The sequence below is a fragment of the Gossypium raimondii genome, chromosome 5 (assembly GCF_025698545.1).
Source record: "Gossypium raimondii isolate GPD5lz chromosome 5, ASM2569854v1, whole genome shotgun sequence".
In the NCBI taxonomy this organism is placed as follows: Eukaryota; Viridiplantae; Streptophyta; class Magnoliopsida; order Malvales; family Malvaceae; genus Gossypium; species Gossypium raimondii.
This window is the reverse complement of record NC_068569.1, coordinates 34,742,856-34,764,086: the sequence shown is the minus strand read 5'-3', so window position 1 is coordinate 34,764,086 and position 21,231 is coordinate 34,742,856. Positions and strand designations below refer to the sequence as shown.

Sequence of the window (21,231 nt, the reverse complement as noted above, 5' to 3'; positions counted from 1 at the left end):
GAAAGGAAAAGAAGAAAAAAGAAAAAGGAAAAACGTAAAAAAATAAGAAGGAAGAGGGAAACAATTTGATAATTTAAAATAACTAATTTTTCTTATAAATTAGTAAAAACAATATGTTCCCTTCTCGCTTACGCAGAGACCTGAACACAAGACCACAAAGTATACAAAAGCTTAACCATTGAACCAAGAGGCTCATTCTTCATACAAGTTAATTTAGATTTAAACTTAAGTCGAGAGTTCAAGGATAGGGGTTAAACCAAAATAAATAGTAAAAGTTCAAGAAGGGAGACTCTAACTCTTGATCTCTAACACATAACTATAACACTTAACCACAGATACAAAGACTTAATTATTGACAGAATTTATCAAACAGATGTTCAAAATTTGGGGCGTTACAACTCTCCCCCCTAAAAGAAATTTTGGCCTCGAAATTTACCTGACTCGAACAGATAAGGGTAGTGCTGACGAATCGAATCCATAGGTTCCCACATGGTTTCCTCCGTGTCATGATTCCGCCATAAAACTTTAAGTAGAGGAAGGGTTTTCCTCCTCAATACCTTAACGTCATGATCCAGAATCTGAACAGGTTCCTCTTCAAAAGTTAGATTTGGTCGTACCTCAATCTTCTCGATGGGAATAATATGAGATGGATCAGATCAATATCGCCTCAACATAGAGACGTGGAATATATCATGAGTAAGATCTAATTTAGGAGGTAGCTCTAGCTGATAGGCAACAGGTCTAATATGTTTTAGAATATGGTAAGGTCCAATGAATATCGGACTCAACTTGCCCTTAAGTCCAAACTGGAGGACCTTTTCCAAGGAGATACTTTAAGAAAAACTTGATCACCCATCGAATACTAAATATCCCTCCTCTTTAGATCCACATACAATTTCTGTTGATCAGAAGCTGCTTTAAGATGGTCTTAAATCAATAGAATCTTATCCTCAGTCTCAAAAACCAATTCAGGACCCAACACTCGACGCTTACCTAACTCGATCTAACACAGAGTGGTACAACACTTACGACCATACAAAACCTCGTAAGATGCCATTTGAATGCTGGACCAAAAGTTGTTGCTATACTTGAACTCAGTCAATGGTAGAAATTCCTCCCAACTACCTCAGAAATCAATCACATAGCTCTGTAACATGTCCTTTAGAATTTGAATAACTCGCTTAGACTGTCCATCAATCTGAGGATGGTACGCAGTGCTAAAGTCCAATCTATTGCCTAGTGCCTTGTAGAGTTTCTTCTAGAATCGTGAGGTAAAATACAGGTCTTTGTCAGAGATTATCGAAATTGACACGCCGTACAACCTCACAATCTCAGAGACATAAAACTTATCCAATTTCTGAAGCATATAATCTGTCTTGATAGGTAGGAAATGAGCATATTTGGTCAATCAATCTACGATGACCTAGACATAATCTTTCTTATTTGGTGTCAGGGGCAACCTACTAACAAAGTCCATAATCACACACTCCCACTTCCAAAGGGGCATCTTAACCTGTTGTAGCAAACTTGAAGGCAGTTGGTGCTCAGCCTTAACTTGATAACACGTCAGGCAATGAGAAATGAAGGAAGTTACCTCCTTTTTAAAACTAGGCCACCAGTATAACTTTTGGAGATCCCTGTACATCTTATTTCTATCGGGATGCATATCATAATGACTACTATACGCTTACCAAAGAATCGATTGCCTCAACTCAACATTGTTGAGCACATAGATCTGACCCCTAAAACCCAAAATCCCATCCCTATTCAATCCAAAATAAGAAGTCCCACTATCTTCGACCTATCGAAAAGGCAAAACCAAAGACTCATCACGCAGCTGTTTAACTCGAATCTAATCAACCCAGGTCAGTTTTGTAACACCCTTAACCCGTATCAGTCACAGAAATAGGGTTAGAGAGCATTACTGGACCTACCAGACAATTTACAATTAATATGGAAACCAACACATTTTCACATTCAAACCTATTTTAAACATACCTTTCATAAGTAAATACTCATCATATACCAAATGACCAAATGGTCATCTTGAACCATCACCAAAACCTTTATAAAAAAGACTCAAGCCTATACATGCCATATAACCAATATCACAAAGCTTATAAATACCAAACCATAGCTGGATAGTGTGATGAGATCTCTGATGACTTCTAACCCGAGCAAGCCTCTGAAACTCTATAAACATAGGAAAGAAAACAAAGTAAGCTATAAAGCTTAGTAAGCTCATATAGAAATAAACTCATGTTATTAAATAACCACATTTAAAACAATTATTCAAAATATGATATAATTCATATGATTGCACCATTCTATTTCAAATTCATGCACATAATTAATCAAGATTTTCATGAGTTTATTCATTCAAAACACGTATAGTTTGAATACTTCTTATCAATTCATTCACATTTTCATATGCATAAGAAATTATATATATACTTTATTCAATTCAATATTCATCACCTTTTTTTTAGCGAAGTGAATTATCATCAAATAACGATATTTCGCACACTATGTACCATATGTATATTTAGTTCAAACTACTATAACTCATATCTCACATATCATCTATACAATTCACATAGATCGTATTCCAATTCATTCTCAATCATATAATTGGTAATAGTATAATGCCTGTTGAACCTAATGAAACATCGAAAGATACTCGGGTGATGCACATTATATGCATTAATTGGTAATTTATCAATTTATTATCATTTCCGCTCTTTCGAGCCATGATCGGTAAGCTCTATTGAGCTGAAACAATACCTCATAAGAGCTGATATATCGGTAAGCTCATACAAGCTGTGGTGAGTCTACAACAAATGTAGGAGCTCGACCAAAACGGTAACCCTAGTGACATGTCACTCGTATCCTACGATTTTCTATAGTTCAAACGGGGCTCAGTATTACTCAATACATTTCAAATTAAGCAATTCAATATCGTTTATTTCAACCATTCAATTCATATATATATACATATTCATTTTATAAAATTGCAATTAAATGAAAGTTCGATTCTAATTATACGAACTTACCACATTGCATAATTTAAGCAATTAAATCAATATGTCCAACTCAAATATTCAAATGCCTATCGCGCATACACCTCAATAGGTTAGAGTGTCAAATATGCATATAACCAATATTTCATCCATGAATGCTTCAATTTGGCATTCAACTCACATAGCATTTCATTCATAAATTTCATAAAATTTCATTTCCATTTCCATACATCCTCATAACGCATATCATATTTCATATACATGATACACTAAGAACTTACCAAATTACCTTCATTTGATTCCCATTTAGGTTTTGTACGTATCTGTATCACTTAATTTGATTGTACTTTTATTCTCGTCTTAACTTTGCCCATTGAACCATTTGAAATTGTTAAAGATACTCAGAAATCATAATAGCTCATACAATGCCATATCCCAGATACGATCTTACATGTTATCACATATCGATGCCATTGTCCTAGACAGGGTCTTATACGAAATCATATAACGATGCCAATGTCCCAGACATGGTCTTATACGTAATCACAATACAATGCCAATGTTCCAAACATGGTCTTACATGTTATCACCTCTCAGTAATCCTAATGTCATGACATTTGTATCCTATTCTATTCCTAAGGTTCATATGGGGCTTTTGGATGTCGTAACTCTGTCGATTTCGGCTCGTATTCATGACCATTCATCATTCAATTCAATTCAATAATAATTAAGCATTTATAACATAATTTAAGTATGTTATTAGCATACGAACTTACCTCGTTCGCTGTAACGACGAATTAGGTCAACTAATCCAATACTTTATTTTCCCTCATTCTAGATCTGAATCTTATTTTTCTCAATCTATATAATAACAAAATTTGCTTATTTAATCATTTATTCATTCAATTTAACACAATTTAAATATTTTGGCAAAATTACACTTTTGCCCCTATTATTTCACATTTTTACAATTTAGTCATTATCACATGAAATCACAATTTTATGCAATTTCATCCTACCCATGCTTAGCCGAATTCTTCTTACTGCCTTAGCAGCCCACATTTTCCAAATAATCACATTTTTAACCACATAATTTCAATATTTCACAATTTAATCCCTAATTTACATTTTTATCAAAAAAATACTTTATAAAATATGAAAATTTAACATCAAATATTCATATTTCACCATTAAACATCAAAGAACACATAGGCTCATTAATGGAAACTATCAAAATCTTTAACAGTTTTGAAATCGAAGACACGGGCTAGCTAGTACTAGTTGCAACGATCTCAAAAACGTAGAAATCATTAAAAACAGATTAAAATCCATACCTATTTGAGCAAAAATACCATGGACGAAAGTCAAACTCATCCATGGTTGTTTCAAACTCCATTTTTGGTTGTAAATTGGATGAAAGAAGATGATAATTAACTTTGTTTTATTTATTTTATCTTTTATTATCAAATACCAAAATTAACCTTTAAAAACATTAGTAACTACACCAAATGCCACTCCACTATCATCCACTAGCTCATAAATGGGCTATTTGCCACATAAGGACCTTTACTTTAAATTTCTATAGCTATTTGACAACTTTAGCTTATAGAACACAACTTTTGCACTTTATGCGATTTAGTCCTTTTTATCAAATTAAGCACCCAAATGATAAAATTTCTTCACGAAATTTTTACACAATCATAATATCATACTGTAATTATTAAAATAATAACAAAATAAATTTTTTGACATTAGATTTGTGGTCCCAAAACCATTGTTCTGATTTGACCTAAAAAAAGGGCTGTTATAGGTTTAACCTACAACTTGGCCAACAGATTACCATCATCAAACAAACTCAGGCGAGCTAACATCGGTTTTAGATTGGTCATCGCTCTACGACTAAGAGCATCAGCCACAACATTGGCCTTATCGGGGTGATACTCTATGGTGTAATCGTAGTCCTTAAGTAAGTCAACCCATCTATGCTACCTAAGGTTCAACTCTTTCGAAGTTAGTAGATACTTGAGGCCCTTGTAATCAGTGTAAATGATGCACCTCTCACCATACAGATAATGCCTCTAGATTTTTAGAGCGAAGACAACCACAACCAACTCAAGGTTGTGCGTGGAATAGTTGCCTTTGTGTGACTTAAGCTATCGGGATGCATAAGCTACAACCTTACCATCCTGCATCAAAACGCAACCCAAAATGACATGTGAAGCACCGTTGTAGACCATAAATCCTCTATCAGATTCGGGCTATACCAAAATAGGTGTCTGAGTCAAAACTAATTTGAGCTTCTCAAAGCTCACTTATTGTTCATTAGACCACACAGACGGTGCATTTTTATGTAATAACTTATTTAGAGAGCTACAATAAGCGAAAACCCTTCAACAAATCTTCGATAGTACCTTGCTAGCCTAAGAAAACTCTAGATTTCAGACATATTCCTTGGTTGTTTCTACTTGATCACGACCTCAACCTTTCTAGGATAAACTCTAATCCCCTCAGCAGATACAACATGCTATAGAAAAGTAACCTCTTGCAACCAAAATTCACATTTGCTAAACTTGGCATAGAGCTTTTTCTCATGGAGTATCTGTAGCACTATTCGAAGGTGCTCATTTGCTTACTCTTAGTCTTAGAATAAATCAAGATATCATCGATGAAAACTATGATGAATTAATCTAGATACGGCTGAAATACCTAGTTCATCAGATCTATAAACACATCTAGAACATTAATCAAACTCAAGGGCATAACCAGGAACTCGTAATACCCAGAACGAGTCCTGAACATAGTATTATACACATTAGTCTCCTTAACTTTGAGCTGATGATACCCAAAACAAAGATCGATCTTAGAGAGTACAGATGCACTACGGAACTGATCAAACAGAGATACCCATCAACTTATTCAACCACGATAATCCACACACATCTTTATCATGTCGTCTTTTTTCTTAACAAACAATACCGCCTTTAGAGACACACTCGGCCAAATGAACCCTCGATTGAGAAGTTCTTGAAACTGAGCCTTTAATTCCATAAGCTCCTTTGGTGCCATGTGATAAGGAGAAATGGACATAGGAGCAGTATCTGGTAGAAGTTCAATACCAAACTCAACTTCTCTGTTCAGAGGTATTCCCGACAACTCATCCAGGAAAACATCCAAAAAACCTTTTTTAGTCTGAATATCAGTAATAGAAGGTTTTACAGAACCAGAGTCAAACACAAATGCCAAATATGCCTCTCACTATTTTCGAACTAACCTTTCGGCTACTAGGGCGGAGATTATATTAGAGAGGTAGTCTCTACACTCGCCGATAATAAGAACTTCAATATCACCATCAGATATCAGAGTTAACCTCTGAGAGGCACAATCTAAATTGACTCGATGTTCAACGAGCCAATTCATTCCTAGAATCAAATCAAACTTTCCAAATGATAATTCCATTAGGTTAGCCGGAAACACAACACCCTGAGTCTCTAACAGAACCCTCTTATAGACTTTACTAACTTGAACCGACTGGCCTAAAGGACTAATCACAAAAACCTCTCTAGCAGTATTCTCAGCAGATATTCCCAAATTCATAGAAATAGTACTAGATACATACGAGTATGTAAAGCCAATGTTTATCAAAGAAAAATACGGAACAGAATGGATAAAGAACGTACCCGCTATAACGTCAGCATCGTCTCTGTCCTCCTAGTGCCTAGCCGTATACACTAAGGTAGGCTGTCGTGCTTCAGTTTGATGTGTACCTTTGCCTAGTGCTCTCTGACCTTTACCAGAACCATTACCACCCTCGGCTGGATCATTGCTAGCCTTCTATAACTAAGCTGAACCCAGAGTCGGAGACTGTACAAGAGCTTGCACCTGATCAGAACAGAGGGGAAAATCTCTAACGCGGTGCTCCATCGATCCACAATGCAGATAGACCCCCAATTTCCTCCAACTCTCACCCGGATGGCATCTACCACAGTCACTGTACGTCTGAACCTTAGTCAATACAGCTGGTACCTCAGCCCTCGGAGGTCCATCAAACCTAGTCCATTTCTTAGGGCGCCGAACAGAACTAGAGGGACCCAAATCCCTTTTAAACTTACTTTGACCTTTCTCTCGGTCTCTTCTCTCGTGCTCAGTACATTTTACCTCCTCCACTATCTTTGCCTTATCAACAAAGGTCACAAAAACTCGCCCCTTTTAAGAAGCTATCAGAACTCTCAAATCATACCTTAATTATTCCCTGAACCGTACATTATTATCATAGTCAATCGAAACCAGTGCTCAAACATACATGTTCAGTCTCAGAAACTCGGCCTCGTACTCGACCACAAACCTCTCACCATGAACTAAACTCATAAACTCGTGTCTATGAGTCTCCACATAACTCGCCCTCACATACTTACTCTAGAAGGCGTTCTTGAAGAAATCCCACGTAATCTATTTGGTTTGGGCACCCGACTCAATAGTTAACCACAACTAGTAAACCTCATCTTGAAGTAGAGACACGACACCCTTCAGTTTCTGTGTAGGAATGCAATTGATGTCGTTCATAATACGCTTAGTGGCCTCTAACCAGTATTCCAGTGACGCTCTTAAAAACCTCAACACTGTTCGACTGGAGTCATTCTGTAACTGACCCTCAACCTCCAGATCCAGAATGGGTCCCAACAACCCTCTCTAATACTCGTAGCATAGCTTGAGACAATGCATTATCCTCAATAGTCAGAGTCTGAGACCCAATCTCAGTAGTAGGAGTACCAACAGTCTCGCTGGTCTCTAGATTGGGCATACTGCCCATAAAGGATGACTTTGCTCGAGCTTCTCCTCAGCGCCTACGAGAACTACATCCACGACTACTGCGCGAACTCATTGTCTAATTATTTACAGTGCTATCAGGTATCTTATTTCACACTTTATATTACAATCCTTAACTAAAGCCAACAAGTTTAGTTACTATAGTATTTTCTAACTAATTAGTATAGCTAAAGAAGTATTTACAGGTTCGACGCCAGAGACTTGGTTTTATAAAATTAGTTTTTAGAGTTAATCAGATAAACATTTTATTCAAAGCTATACTTTTCATAGAAATGAGAGCCCAAAAAACACAGCCCAAGTTTTGTAATCTGACTCCGATACCTCTTAATGTAACACCCTATACTTGGCCTAGATGTTAAGACCAAGTCTAAAGAGCCATATCAAATAATTTCAGAAAAATCCAACCTTTAACCATTCAAAGTTTACCAGTCGACAATCATTTAAATAGTTAAACCAAACATGAAAATCTAAACTTATAACCAATCATTCGAAATAAAACACATGATAAATAAATCTACATAAAATAATAGATAACTAAGTGAGAGATGACCAAGCTCCTGCCACGCTAACCCACATAAGCCTGTAGGTTACCTATAATCCAACAAATAGACTAAATGAGTCAACAACTCAATGTATAACTTACACTTATAATTAATCAGTAACTTAACATATATGATTTTGGTTTTCATTAACCACTTAACTCTCGGAATCAGATACAGAAACAGAAACAGAAACAGAAAATACTAGATACAGTTGCAGAATATTTCAGATTTAAATGCAGTTTGCTAACCCTAACCGCTACACACCATCTCCGTCCATTCCTACACACCATATAGGGTATCAAGTACCCATCCATCTCCACACACCACATAGTGACTGTGGATCACATTTTAAAATAATTGCAATCTAGCTGCTAGATCATAATGCGATAAACCGCCAAAGTCAGATATATGTCTGTGGCTTAACCACCAAATTCGATAGATTATTAAATTGCCCACACTTCTTCTTCACAATCCTAACCCAATAAAGATGCAAATTTATGCATATACAGTAGTATAAATTTAGATCATGCTTATGTTATGCTATCACACTTATATATCAAATTTCATATCAAGTGTTCACTTGAAAATACAAATTATTTAGTAATAGATCATTAGATGACAATTATATTATCTAATTCAGATCATATGGACCCTACGATAGACTTACGTTCGATTCGAATAACGATTACAGCCCTAGGGAAAAATTTTAATTTTTGGCCCACACATTCGTGTGGATTCACATAGCCTGAGTGGCTGGCCCGTGTGGTCCACACGACCTGTGTGGCTCAAAATAGTGAGTTACATGGTCTAGGCACACAGTCATATCTCTGGCCCGAGCGTCCCTAATTCAAAATTAGTGAGTTACACAGCTTGGACACAGCTAGTGTCTTTAGCCCGTGTGCCTCTAATTCCAAAACAGTGAGTTACACGGCTTGGACACACGCCCATGTCTTTGACTCGTGCGTCTCTAATTCAAAAACAGTGTTAGACGCCTTGGACACACGCCCGAGTCTCTAACCCATGTGCCTTTAATTCTAAAACAGTTAGTTACACGGCTTGAACATGCATCTGTTTCTTTAGGCTATGTGCCTCTAATTCCAAAACAGTGAATTACACGACCTAACACACGACTTGACACACGGCCGTGTGGTGTCGACAACCATGTTTTTCTGTCTCTTTCGGTCGCAAGATTTTGAGTTTTTGTTACACACCTAAGACGATTTTGACGTAGAAGCAACAGAGAAGACCCTAAAACCTAAAAACGATAACAAATCCCATCTGGAGAAATTAACCGAGTCAAAATGCTAAATTAACCAGCAATTCAAATTATGTCGAAAACTTTGACGCACAAATTCTAAAATGAAAATTATTTGCTTACCGACGAACAATAACAACTAATCGAAACTAAAGCATTGGAGAAAGCTCCCCTCGAGATTCTTGCCTAAAATTACAAACCAATTGAACAATTAACGGAAAAATTAGAACAATTGGCAGTATTATTCAACCATAACGAGAGCAGACAAAATTTAGTGAAAACAGACGAAACAACGGTAGCACTTACACAAATATTTTTTCAATTGAACAACAACAGACATAAACTCCTCGATTATACTCATCGCAAGCCACACAATCAAGCTATTGTTAGGATATTTAAAGTTTTTAGGATTAGGTTCTATTAGGATTTTTATTTCTCGCATAATAACATAAGAGGTGGAAATTATCAATAAAATTGAACAAATTGCAGAATAAGAAGTGTGACAATAGACATGTACATGTCTAGGATTGGATTTACCTTGGAAAAGCTTGGTATTTAAGCGGTCAAACTTGACTAACCTCATTTTCCTAGGGTGTTACATGATGTACAATATCTATTCACTTCTGTATTTTCATTCTCTCTATTGTTTTTAACAATTGGGACATTGTTCATCTTAAGTAGTGGGGACCAAAAATTGAAATTGTTTTTCAAGATACATTATTCTTATAATTATGATTAAATTATATTTTGTTCAAAAATTTGAATTTTTGTTATTATGTTAACTTCTAGTATAAATAAAGTTCTATTATCTCAATAATTGCTATGTTAGCTGAACTATGACATAATGTTACTCTTAATAAAGTTTGCAAATCATACCATAAATTTTTTTAATTCTTTAAGAGAGCTAGACATGCATGAAAGTCTAAGTCTCTGGAATTGACTTAGTAATTTCTTGAGGCGAAATCCTAGGAAGCATGAATTTTGAAAATGACTTAGACAAACTTTTTGGATTGTTTGAGTCTTTCAAGCCAACGTTAAGGAATATTTGCCCCTTGAAGCCCAACTTTAAGACTATATGACCTAATTTTATTTGAACCTTTGCAATATTTAGCCACCAGTTCTCTCATAATTATCTTTAAATTGTCCCAAACACTAGACTCAGTCTATCCATAATATTCTTTAAAAATAAGTTTGGGGAGTTGAAAAGAAGTATCAAATGTTAAAAAATTGTAGTATGTATAGTAATATGTTCGTGTGAAACAAAAGAATAATAAAAAGCATATGTACTCGAAAGAAATAGATGTACAAGGAGCATGCGTGAACTCAAATGCAAAATGAGTTGGTGTATTAAGGGTATTTATTCTGAAGGTCCGATGCAAGCTAAGTCTAAGGTTTTTAGCTTAAATTTATCTATCTTTTACCTACCCCTAGCCCAGCCACGTTACAACCTAATTAAAAGACCTTTCAATTCGGATTTCTGTGCTGTCTACATTAGTGGAGAGAAATTGCTAAGTTCAACATATAAAGACATAAGTTAAACTTAGTGATTGCAGTTTAGTCTCAAATAAAGGAATAAAAATTAAATGGTAAGAATTAGCATGGCTTTATTAAGAAAACATTTAGTCTATTTTAGCTAGCATGATAACAATTGAGAATAATTCGAACAAAATGTATGCTTGAGTTGCATAATTGCAAAATTCTTATTCTTGAGCATAATTACACTAAACTCATAATTGTGGGGGAAATGTATTCTAAAGATATTTTTCAATGGTAATTTCAAGCACTTCCTCTTTTTCAGTTTGTGCATTACACGGGATGAGCAATGAATTAAGTTTGGGGGTGTGGAAACACAAAAATATATAGACTTTTTGAGCTTTGATTCATGCAATTTTGTAGTAAATTTTTTCGAAATTCATACTTTAATTATGAAATAATTGATTTGCACTTAAATAATTAACATATTTAATTTTAATTATTTTTATAATAAATTTTCACAAATTTGGTTTATTTTTGACAGCTTTGCACAAAAGGTGAAAATTGGCTCGACAAACACCTCGAAAGGCTTGAACCGTTTGAGAAATTTTTGCATCAAGTGAACCAAGAGCAAGACTGAATATTTTTCCAGCCAACGATGGTCCAAATGATGATCATTTTATATAATTTATATTTAATTTTTATCCAACTTAAATTGGGTTAAAAATTAATATAAAGTCTGAAGGAGAAAGTGGCCCAGTGTGCTAAGCATTGAAGACTGATCCAACAAGCAAATTGATAGCCTAAAACTGTCCCAAGAAGCTGACCCAATCAGCTTATTTAGCTTATTTAATTACTTGCAAAACAACCCTCAAAGTTTCCTTAAACTCCATTCAAACCCTTTCATTTTTTGTGCCTTTGAATATTTGCCCCAAGCTAAATTTAGCAAAGTTTGAATTATTCAAACTTGCTCCTTTTGTGGCCGGTCAGGGGAGAGTGCATGGCTGCTAATTATTTGCTAGTTTTAGCAGCCACTCCCACCTATAGATGCCCCCCCTTTTCTACTTCATTCAACACACCTTCATTTCCCACACATCTATTCTTTCCTCTCTTCCATTTCCCTTTGTTTTCCCATTTCCCTTGTCCATTTCATTGCCGATTTCCCCTCTTGAAAAAGAGCCGCCATCCACCTTTATTTGGAAACATTTGAAGTGTTGGTACATACCTTGGTCAACAAAACGAGCAAAGAAGAAGAGGAGCGTATTAGTCTGGTTACGGAGAAACGCCAAGATTACTTTCTAGTTCCCTTCTCTTTAGATTTTCTTTTTTATGTTATGAGCATGATGATGAATATTTATTGTGTTGTTATTCTTGATTTAATTAAAATGACTTAAAATTAAATTGGTGTTGCATTAATTGGTGCATGTTTAATCTTCTAAGGTAGCTGAAGGTTAAATTAGCGACGGTATTAAACAATACATTAGCTTAGCATTACTTGCAAGTTTATTATGATTAAACTGTTTCAATATAGGTATTTGTTGTTACTTCACTTAAACTTTTATATGCTTATGAAGAATGATTAATTGTTTGAAATGACATTGGAAAATGTTCAAGAGATTGATTAATTTAATAAGTATATATGTGCATTAGTTAACAAATTACCAAACTATCATGAAATTATTCGTAACAACATGAGCATGAGTTTAGTCATTCTAAGTTAAAGAATGTGATTGATCCAACACATTTATGTCATCTTGATTTAAACCCATCTTTTGAAATCGTGCTTTGAAAGTTTTATTTTAATTTTATTTTACTTAGTTAAATTTTAGGTTTTAATCACTTCCTCAAAATCAAATATTTTCATTCACCAAATTTTCTTAAATTGCATTTCATAAATATTTTCTTTCACAGTCTCTATGGGTACAATAACTCGAAATTTACTTGTTACTTTATTATTTGTTGCGATTATGTGCACTTGCATATTTTCATCTTTCCATTTGTCTTATAGTGGGACTACGATATTAAATAAAATAAAATTATAAGGAACTTTGAAAAAAAAACTCTTCAGGTGGAATTTGAAAAGGGAAATTAAGCTACTAAAATCCCTTTTGAAATTACTCACAAATTTTGAAATTCTCCAAATTTTTACCTAAATAAGTAAATTCACTTTTAGAATTGTGAAACCTTGATACGAATGAAATTCCTCCTCTAAATCCCTTATCCAAACACACCCTTAAGGTTTTTTTTACCCCCAAACCTTAAGCATACTCTTTTTTTAGCAACTAAGTATATTGTTTAATATAAAGAGAATTGTGTAAACAATTAAGACGTCTCAAAAGTGTGTATTTACAAGTAATAGGTCTGTAAAATAAATGCAATGAGAATGATTAAAGATATTACAATGAACTCCTAAGTGACTATGTACAAGAGAATATGAGAAAAAGAAGATTTGAAGTGAAATTTCTTGCTTTCAATGTTTGGATATGTCTCTCTTTAAGTGTTGAAGTATTCTTGACTTTGTATTTATACCAAGGAAGTGAAATCTAGTTGTTTGGAGTGATTGAGAATGAATTAGAGCCATTAAAAGCATTAGTTTCAGGTTGAAAAAATGACTCCTCAAGTCTCAAGACTTACCAAGGGGGTCTCAATGCCCGACTAAAAAGTAGCTACTTATAGCCATCATAAGGCTAGGTCTTGCAAACTAAGTCCCGATACTTGGTCTTCCAGGTGAGTTCTGAGGCTGTTGACTTGTAAAGTCTCATGACTTACAATCCGAGTCTCAAGAATTGTCTTGTAAACCTTAAAAACACTTGGAAATACTTTACGAACATCACAAACATTTGATTAAGAAACACATTAAGTATTTTGTATGACTTAGAAAATAAACAACTAAAATTTATCTTAAATGTTCTCATATTTACATGATATTTTTAAATTCAAATTAATGCACAGGTCTGTTTTTTGAGTTGATAGTAATTAATCAAGCAAAAAAGAAAAACAGTGAACACATACGGGCAATTTGCTAAGTTTTGAACATAGATGGTAAAGAAATAATAATGCATTTAAGAGAAATTTTCATTGTAATCTCTTAACGCATATACTGACTATTGGACAAGCATATAAAGTAATTGACATCCACCCACTCCAAATACAGATATTATTGTTCACGTATAGATATCAGATTGTGTAAAAAAAAAAAGTATCAAAATATTAAACATGTGAATTAAACATATTATTTTTATATTTATTAAAAGTTTCATATTAAAGCAAACAATACCCTATTCATAGCTCACTCTACTATATACCTTTAACTCATGTAGTCAAAGTTTATGAGGATTACTCCATCAAGCATTGGCAAAGGTACATGTAAAAAGAAAAGGTTTTTGGGTTAAATTTTACTTTTTTCTCTTTAATTAAGCAACATGGGAAATAAAGAGCAAATTGTAGAAGAAGAAATTGTGTTGAAAATTTACATGCATTGTGAAGGATGTGTTTCAAAGGTTATCAATTGCTTGACAGGTTTTGAAGGTTAGAAAAATTTCACTACAAAACTTTTAAGGTCTTTTTTTCTTTTTCTTTTTGTAATTAAGCATAGTTTGAATTTACCGTCAAATTTAATGTTTGGGGTTTTGTTAATTTGATTAGGGATTGAAGAAGTGAAGGCAGATATGAAAAGTAATAGAGTGGTAGTGAAGGGACAAAAGGCTGGTCCATTGAAGGTCTTGGAAAGAGTTAAGAAGAAATACAGTACGAATGTTGAGCTTATTTCTCCCAAACCAAAAATTGTACCTAATGATCACAAAGTACAAGAGCTACCAAAGAAACAAGAGGTAATCATCCCTTTATTTACTTTTCTATTTGATAATTTCGTCTAATTTCATGTTGAATTGGATCAAATGAGTTTTAATAATTTAGATTGAACCAAATTGATATCAAATCGAATCAAATCAATAGAGGAGGTTTTAGGTGTTTAAGAAATTATTTTTATTTATACAAACAAATGCACATATCTATATTTAATTATTGGCTTAATATATAATTTGGTGTTTGAATTTGACTTTTTTAATGTAGTATGCGTGTTATTTTTGGTTCAATTTAGTACCTATATTTGACAAAAGTTATATATTTTGATATTCAAAAGTAATGATGTTAGCTTTTTAGTGTTTGATTCGGTTTTACAGTTGATTTGATGAAAATTCATAATTAGCTAATAATATTAGCAATTAACTTTGATCAAATTAACCTTAAAACCCAAATTAAATCATATTTATGGATTGTATTTAGTAAATTAAGTATAAAATTAAACAAATTCATAATTACACTAAATTTACTCTATTAATAAAATCATAAAAATTCAAACATAATAATATTAGCAATTAACTTTCATCAAATCAATACTAAAATCGAATTAAACACTAAAAGTTAACACCAATACATTTGGGTAACAAAATATATAACTTTTAACAAACGCATATACTAGATTAGATATAAAAAAACTTAACTACCACATAAAAAATATCAATGAGTAAAAAAGAATGTCAAACTTAAATACAAAATGATACATTAAGCCTTAATTATTCAAAGAATCTTTTGATATTTGAAAAAAACCCCACTTTTGATTTAACTCCTACTAATTTGTTAACTCATTTGAAAAATTATCAAAAAATATTATTTAATAAAATATATTATAATGAGGATGTTTTTGTTCATATTTTCATATAAAATCAATAAAATCTCATATTTAATACATTATAATTTTAAAATTCAACTTTTATCATTTTAGTAAAAAATTATATAATGTTTATATAAACTTTTAATAATTGCTAGATCATGGTATACCCACGATGTGCGTGAAATATATATAAAAATTAGATATGAGTTTAATTAAAATAGTAAAATTGAGGTATTAAAGATGTCGAGATTTTTGGTTCAGTTCTCATTATGTATATACATTTTCCTTAAATTACATATAAACTGATAAAAATATTCTTAAAATTATATTCATCGCATTATAAAAATATTGAACTTTTAGAATTTTAACAACTGAATTGATATTTAAATGAATACGTGATAATGTAGTATATTTTAAATTTTTGTTTGTGTTTATTTTTTAAAAAATTGAATACTTTATTTATTTATTTATTTTTGTACAGATTATAATTGAAGTTGTTTCACTTAAAATGAACATACACTGTGAAGGTTGCGCAAATGATATTAAGAAAAGTATAGAGAAAATGAAAGGTAAACTCTTTTCTCTTTTAATTTACAAATTTAATTATCGAAAAATTACATTTTTTATTATTTTTTTCCTTTTCTTTTAATTCAAACATTGTGAAAATGTGATTGTTTAATCTTAAACCCTAAATATTAAGTTATTATTTTCTTACTTAAGCTCAATCATCCATTGTATCTAGATTTGTCTATGGTCTACCCGCCCGAAAGATGAAAGGATTTTGGTAAATTATATGTCTGAAAAATGAGCTTGAGAAAAAAATAAGGCCCGTTTAGAAAACGGGTTGGGTCTCGAGTAAAATTTTTTTAGCCCGGAGTTTGGCCTGGCCCGAATATGCAAAAAAAAAAATCATGCTGTTTTTTTTATTGTTTTGTTGCTTTTTTTTTCTCACTATTATGTTGCTACTATTTTGTTGTTATTGTTTTGGATATTGTATAATTCTTATTTTAGTGTTAATTTTGTTACTATTTTAGAGGCATTTGTTTGTTAAGTTGCATCTATCTTAGTGTTATTTAGGTATGTATATTTTTTTAATTGTTGAAAAACATTTATTTTAATGTTTTTAATATTTTTGATGTATTATATATTTTAAAAAAAATTATATAAAAAATATAAAAAATAATACGGGTGGGCCAGGGATGGGTTTAGTACTTTTATCAGAACCAGATTTGGACAAAAATTTAGGCCTATTTTTCGGGCCGGACCTAGCAAATGGGCCTTAACATTTTAATTGGGTCTGGCCAAGCCCATGAACACCTCTAATTGTATTTAATTTAATTTGAAAATTTCTCATTATTAAATAATAATTTGAGTCAAATAAACTCAAATCGTATTTGAAAAACTCATACTCTTATGAGTCGAGCCTACTAAAAGGAGTAAATAGTGGGAACCTGAATAAATCTTACATAAAAAAATAGAAAGTATTTTTTAGATTTGTGTCTATCAAAATATAATAAAAGGAAGTCAATAAATAAGAAAATACAAGTAAATATAATTAATGTTGATGTTTATTAGGGATTTTAAACGTGGAAGCAGATATGAAGAAGTCGATGGTGACGATTACAGGAAGTTTGGGTGCATCAAATATTGCTGAAACCATAAGGCGACGACTGGGAAAACATGTTGAAATTGTGGCAGTGGAATCCAAGGATAAAAAGAAAAACAACGACAAGGGAAATGAAAAGAGCAACAAAAAGGGGGAGGAAGAAAAGATTGTAGTGTTAAATTACCCTCCACAATATTCCGCACAAAATATTTGTCCCAATCAAATTTTTAGCAACCAAAATATATTTTCATGCTCCATAATGTGAATCAACTTGTTGAATTCTGTACCACATTTTTCTCTTTAGTTCAAAATAAGCGAGGACTGGATTGTAACCATGGAACATGTTCCCAATAATTTCCCGAATGTAGCATTGCTTTCAAGTAATTGTTTCCAAAAGGATTTGGGTGCATGTTATTGCACCTCTTCTTTTGGTGGCAGTGCTAGAGATCCACCTTTTTATGTTCGAAATTGTGCAGCCACTGCTCTTCCCAAATTGATGCAGTCATTAGTATTTTTGAGCCATTTTCATCCTATTTTGGAAATTTTCCTCTTGTTACTGGATTTGATGTGATGCTATATCATTTAAATTATATTTTATTGGAAGGCATATTGAACAAATTTTATTTAATCTTGTTTACAATTTGATTCATGATTGTTTGAAGTGCTTGAATACTTGGTGTTATACCCAACTAACTTGCTTGTATGTCTCAGAAAAGGGATTGTATGAAACTATCATTCCACGTTATCCCTATAACTTTCCTTTTCCTTTAGGAGAATGACACATCAGATTTTTCCTACTGAAAAAAATTTAAATTCAACTAAAAATAATAAAAATCAGGAGAAAAAATCCGATTTGTCATTCTCCTATTGGAAAGGGAAAAAGATAACGTGGAGTCACAATTTCATACAATCCTTTCTAGTATATTTGGTGAACTTTAAGCCTAAGAAATAATAGCATTTTTGGCTCATATAATGCCATGTTTTAATACATATTGGTCCAACCTAATTTTATATGGGGCATTGGTTATCTTGCAAATTCAAGGAGTGGTATGTAACTATTACTTCATAGATTCTACCTCTATTGTTATTAAAAAGAGTTATATTCAATTTTTTTAGAAGAAAAATATTTGTTTCTATAGAAAAAGCTTTTCAAACTAATATTATTTGTTGATTTATATTTAATACTTAAATTTAATTTTAAATTAATTAATAAAATAATATTTTTAGTCACAAACATATTTATGTTGTATTTGTTTCACTAAACTTAATATTTAGAAAATGAGTTCAAAAATTTATCAAACAGTGGAATGTTTTACGTAAAATCAAGCAAACACTTGAAAATCATATCATTTTCCAGAAAATCATACAACTTTTGGAAATCATTTTTCGGAAATAGTTTTAGTGAATCAAACAAACTCTAAATAAAAACTTACGTAGTATTATTATTTAAACCACTAACTAGGTTAAAATTACTAAACTAATCTTACATATTTGAAATAAGTTATATTCTTATAAGGATATTTTATCTTTATACAATTTAAAGAATTCCAATATAAAATTTGCCTATTTTAAGATTCAAACACATATCACCATGTCTATAAAATCTTTTCTTTAATATTTCAACCAAAATTTTATTTTATGGCTTAATGATATATTTAGCCCACCAAATTTACAAAAAAAAAAGTCATTTATCCATTCAGTTAATTTTTCGCCTTTTTAGTCCTTAAACTTCCGCTATTTATCCAATCACCTCAAAATAGATAGAAATGTTAACATTGGTTAATTTACATTGGTTAATTTTGCTGACGTGACATACATGTGGATTGCCACATTAACAATTAATTAGTTTTTAAATATAAAACATAAAAAAATATTAAATTATTTAAAAGTATAAACACTAAAAATATTTTTAAATTTTTAAAATTAATTAATTGCTTACTCTAACAAACGTTATCTTTTCTATCCATTTTGGGGTGATTTGACAAACAATGTAGGTTTAAATGCTAAAAGAGATGAAAAATTAAATGGGGAGCTAAAATGACTTTATTGTAAAGTTGGAAGGTCAAATAAGACATTATTTTATTTTAATATTTTGTACATTTCAATGTTTTTACACAAATTGGTTCACCTACATTTTTTGTACACATATAATGTTTAAAATCTATGTAACACCCCAGAATTTGGGGTTAAAAATTTTAGGGTTTGTAGTTAGGGTCAGTGAGTAGGTCGAGCAATTGTGTTTGTTTTTGCGTTTTAATGTTAGAATGAGCCTGCTAATTTGGTGATAGAGAGTGTGTTATAATTAGCTTTGGGTCCCGAGTTCGAATCCTTGCTTGTGTGTTTTGAGGGATTAATTTTATTTTAGTTTTGTTTTAAAGTCTAAATACTTATTTATTATTTTTATTTAATTTGAAGAGAGAAAATATCCCAATTTTTGGCACGTTGTCCCTCTCTCACATCTGTTTCTTTCCTTCTTCTCTCATGTTTGTTCCTTCTTCAATTTTCTACTTCAATTTTTGTTGGTTTTTGTTCTTTTTCCTTTGTGCCTTATTTTTTTCTTTCTTCAGTTATCCAAAACATTTTCATTAGAGGATTTGTTTGCTCAATTGTTAGGTGTGGAATTGGGTAATTATTAGCATTGTTTTATTGTTATTTTCTGAATTTTAGATTAATTACTTTAGATGGTTCATTAGTACCGATTTGGGTGATTGCTTAAAGTTTTATGTTGGTTAATGAGGTTACATAATTGGTGGAATTGAGACGTGTCAAACATTTTTGGGGGCTGTAGATCAAAATCATGTGCGTTTCTGAACCCTTAGTAATTAGAGATTGTGTTGCGGTTGCTAATTCACGAGTTTTGGGTCTGTTTCGGTATGGTTTCGTGACCACATGGGTGGCCACATGGGCGTGTGCCGCACACGGACGGTTCACACAGCTGTGTGACATTGGGAATTAGGGTTTTGGGCGATTTTTGGTGCCACACGGCTGTGTGGCTGATATTGGAGATTTTAGTCGATTTTCATAAGGTGTGTGCCTTGGACACACAGTCGCGTCCCTTAGCCACACGGGCGTGTGAGATTTCCACACAATCATGTCTACTCTGTACATTATTTTAACAATTTTGGACAATGAGTTACACGGGCTACTCAAACGACCATGTCACTAGGTCACACGGGTGTGTCTCCTCCATATGGCCTAGGCACTTCCACACGGTCGTGTGCCCTATTTCGTAAATTTTTGTTCTCTGTCGTATTTTGACTCGTTTCAATTCTTGTGTCACTCAACGTTCGTACAGGCCTCTGTATTTGTGTTAGGGGCTTTGTATCGGCTTAGAATCGTGTGAGTATTCGTAACTAGAGCGTTGATTTTACAACTTGTTTAAGCGTTAATGTGATGTGATTATGAAATTGATACACTATCTAATGATAGAATCTAAGTTAATCTGATACTAAGCCTATGTAATTGTATATGTGTACTTCTGTTTCTATATGATTGTTGTATAATTTTCTGTAAGTTGTGGGCATTGTGCATTGCATGAAAATTCTGGGATTTGGTTGTGAAGGGAAGAGAGTCTGTTTTGGCAGTTTAACTGTAATACTTTATAGCGGTGATTTTGCACTTTATACTTATGTCAGCTCAGCTACACATTCCTATTTGAGTGGCTTAGTTCCATGTTACGTGGTGTGTAGGGTGGATGAGCCTATCATGGTCCATATGTGGTGTGCAGGGTGGATGGGCTTGATATAGCTCATATGTGGTGTGTAGGGTGGTCAAAGTGGTGTTCGGATGGTTGGGGTGGGTTTTTGACTTATTGCATCCATTTTGCATTTGAATATACG

General features: G+C 32.7%; 1 protein-coding gene across 1 annotated transcript; it reads left to right on the top strand.

The window, feature by feature from the left end:
• Positions 1-14,536: 14,536 nt before the first annotated feature.
• On the top strand, positions 14,537-17,657 carry LOC105766991 (heavy metal-associated isoprenylated plant protein 8). The gene is made up of 4 exons (XM_012586525.2): positions 14,537-14,642; positions 14,760-14,944; positions 16,268-16,355; positions 17,362-17,657. The coding sequence occupies exons 1-4, from the start codon at positions 14,537-14,539 to the stop codon at positions 17,655-17,657; spliced, it is 675 nt and encodes a 224-aa protein (XP_012441979.1).
• Positions 17,658-21,231: the final 3,574 nt, after the last annotated feature.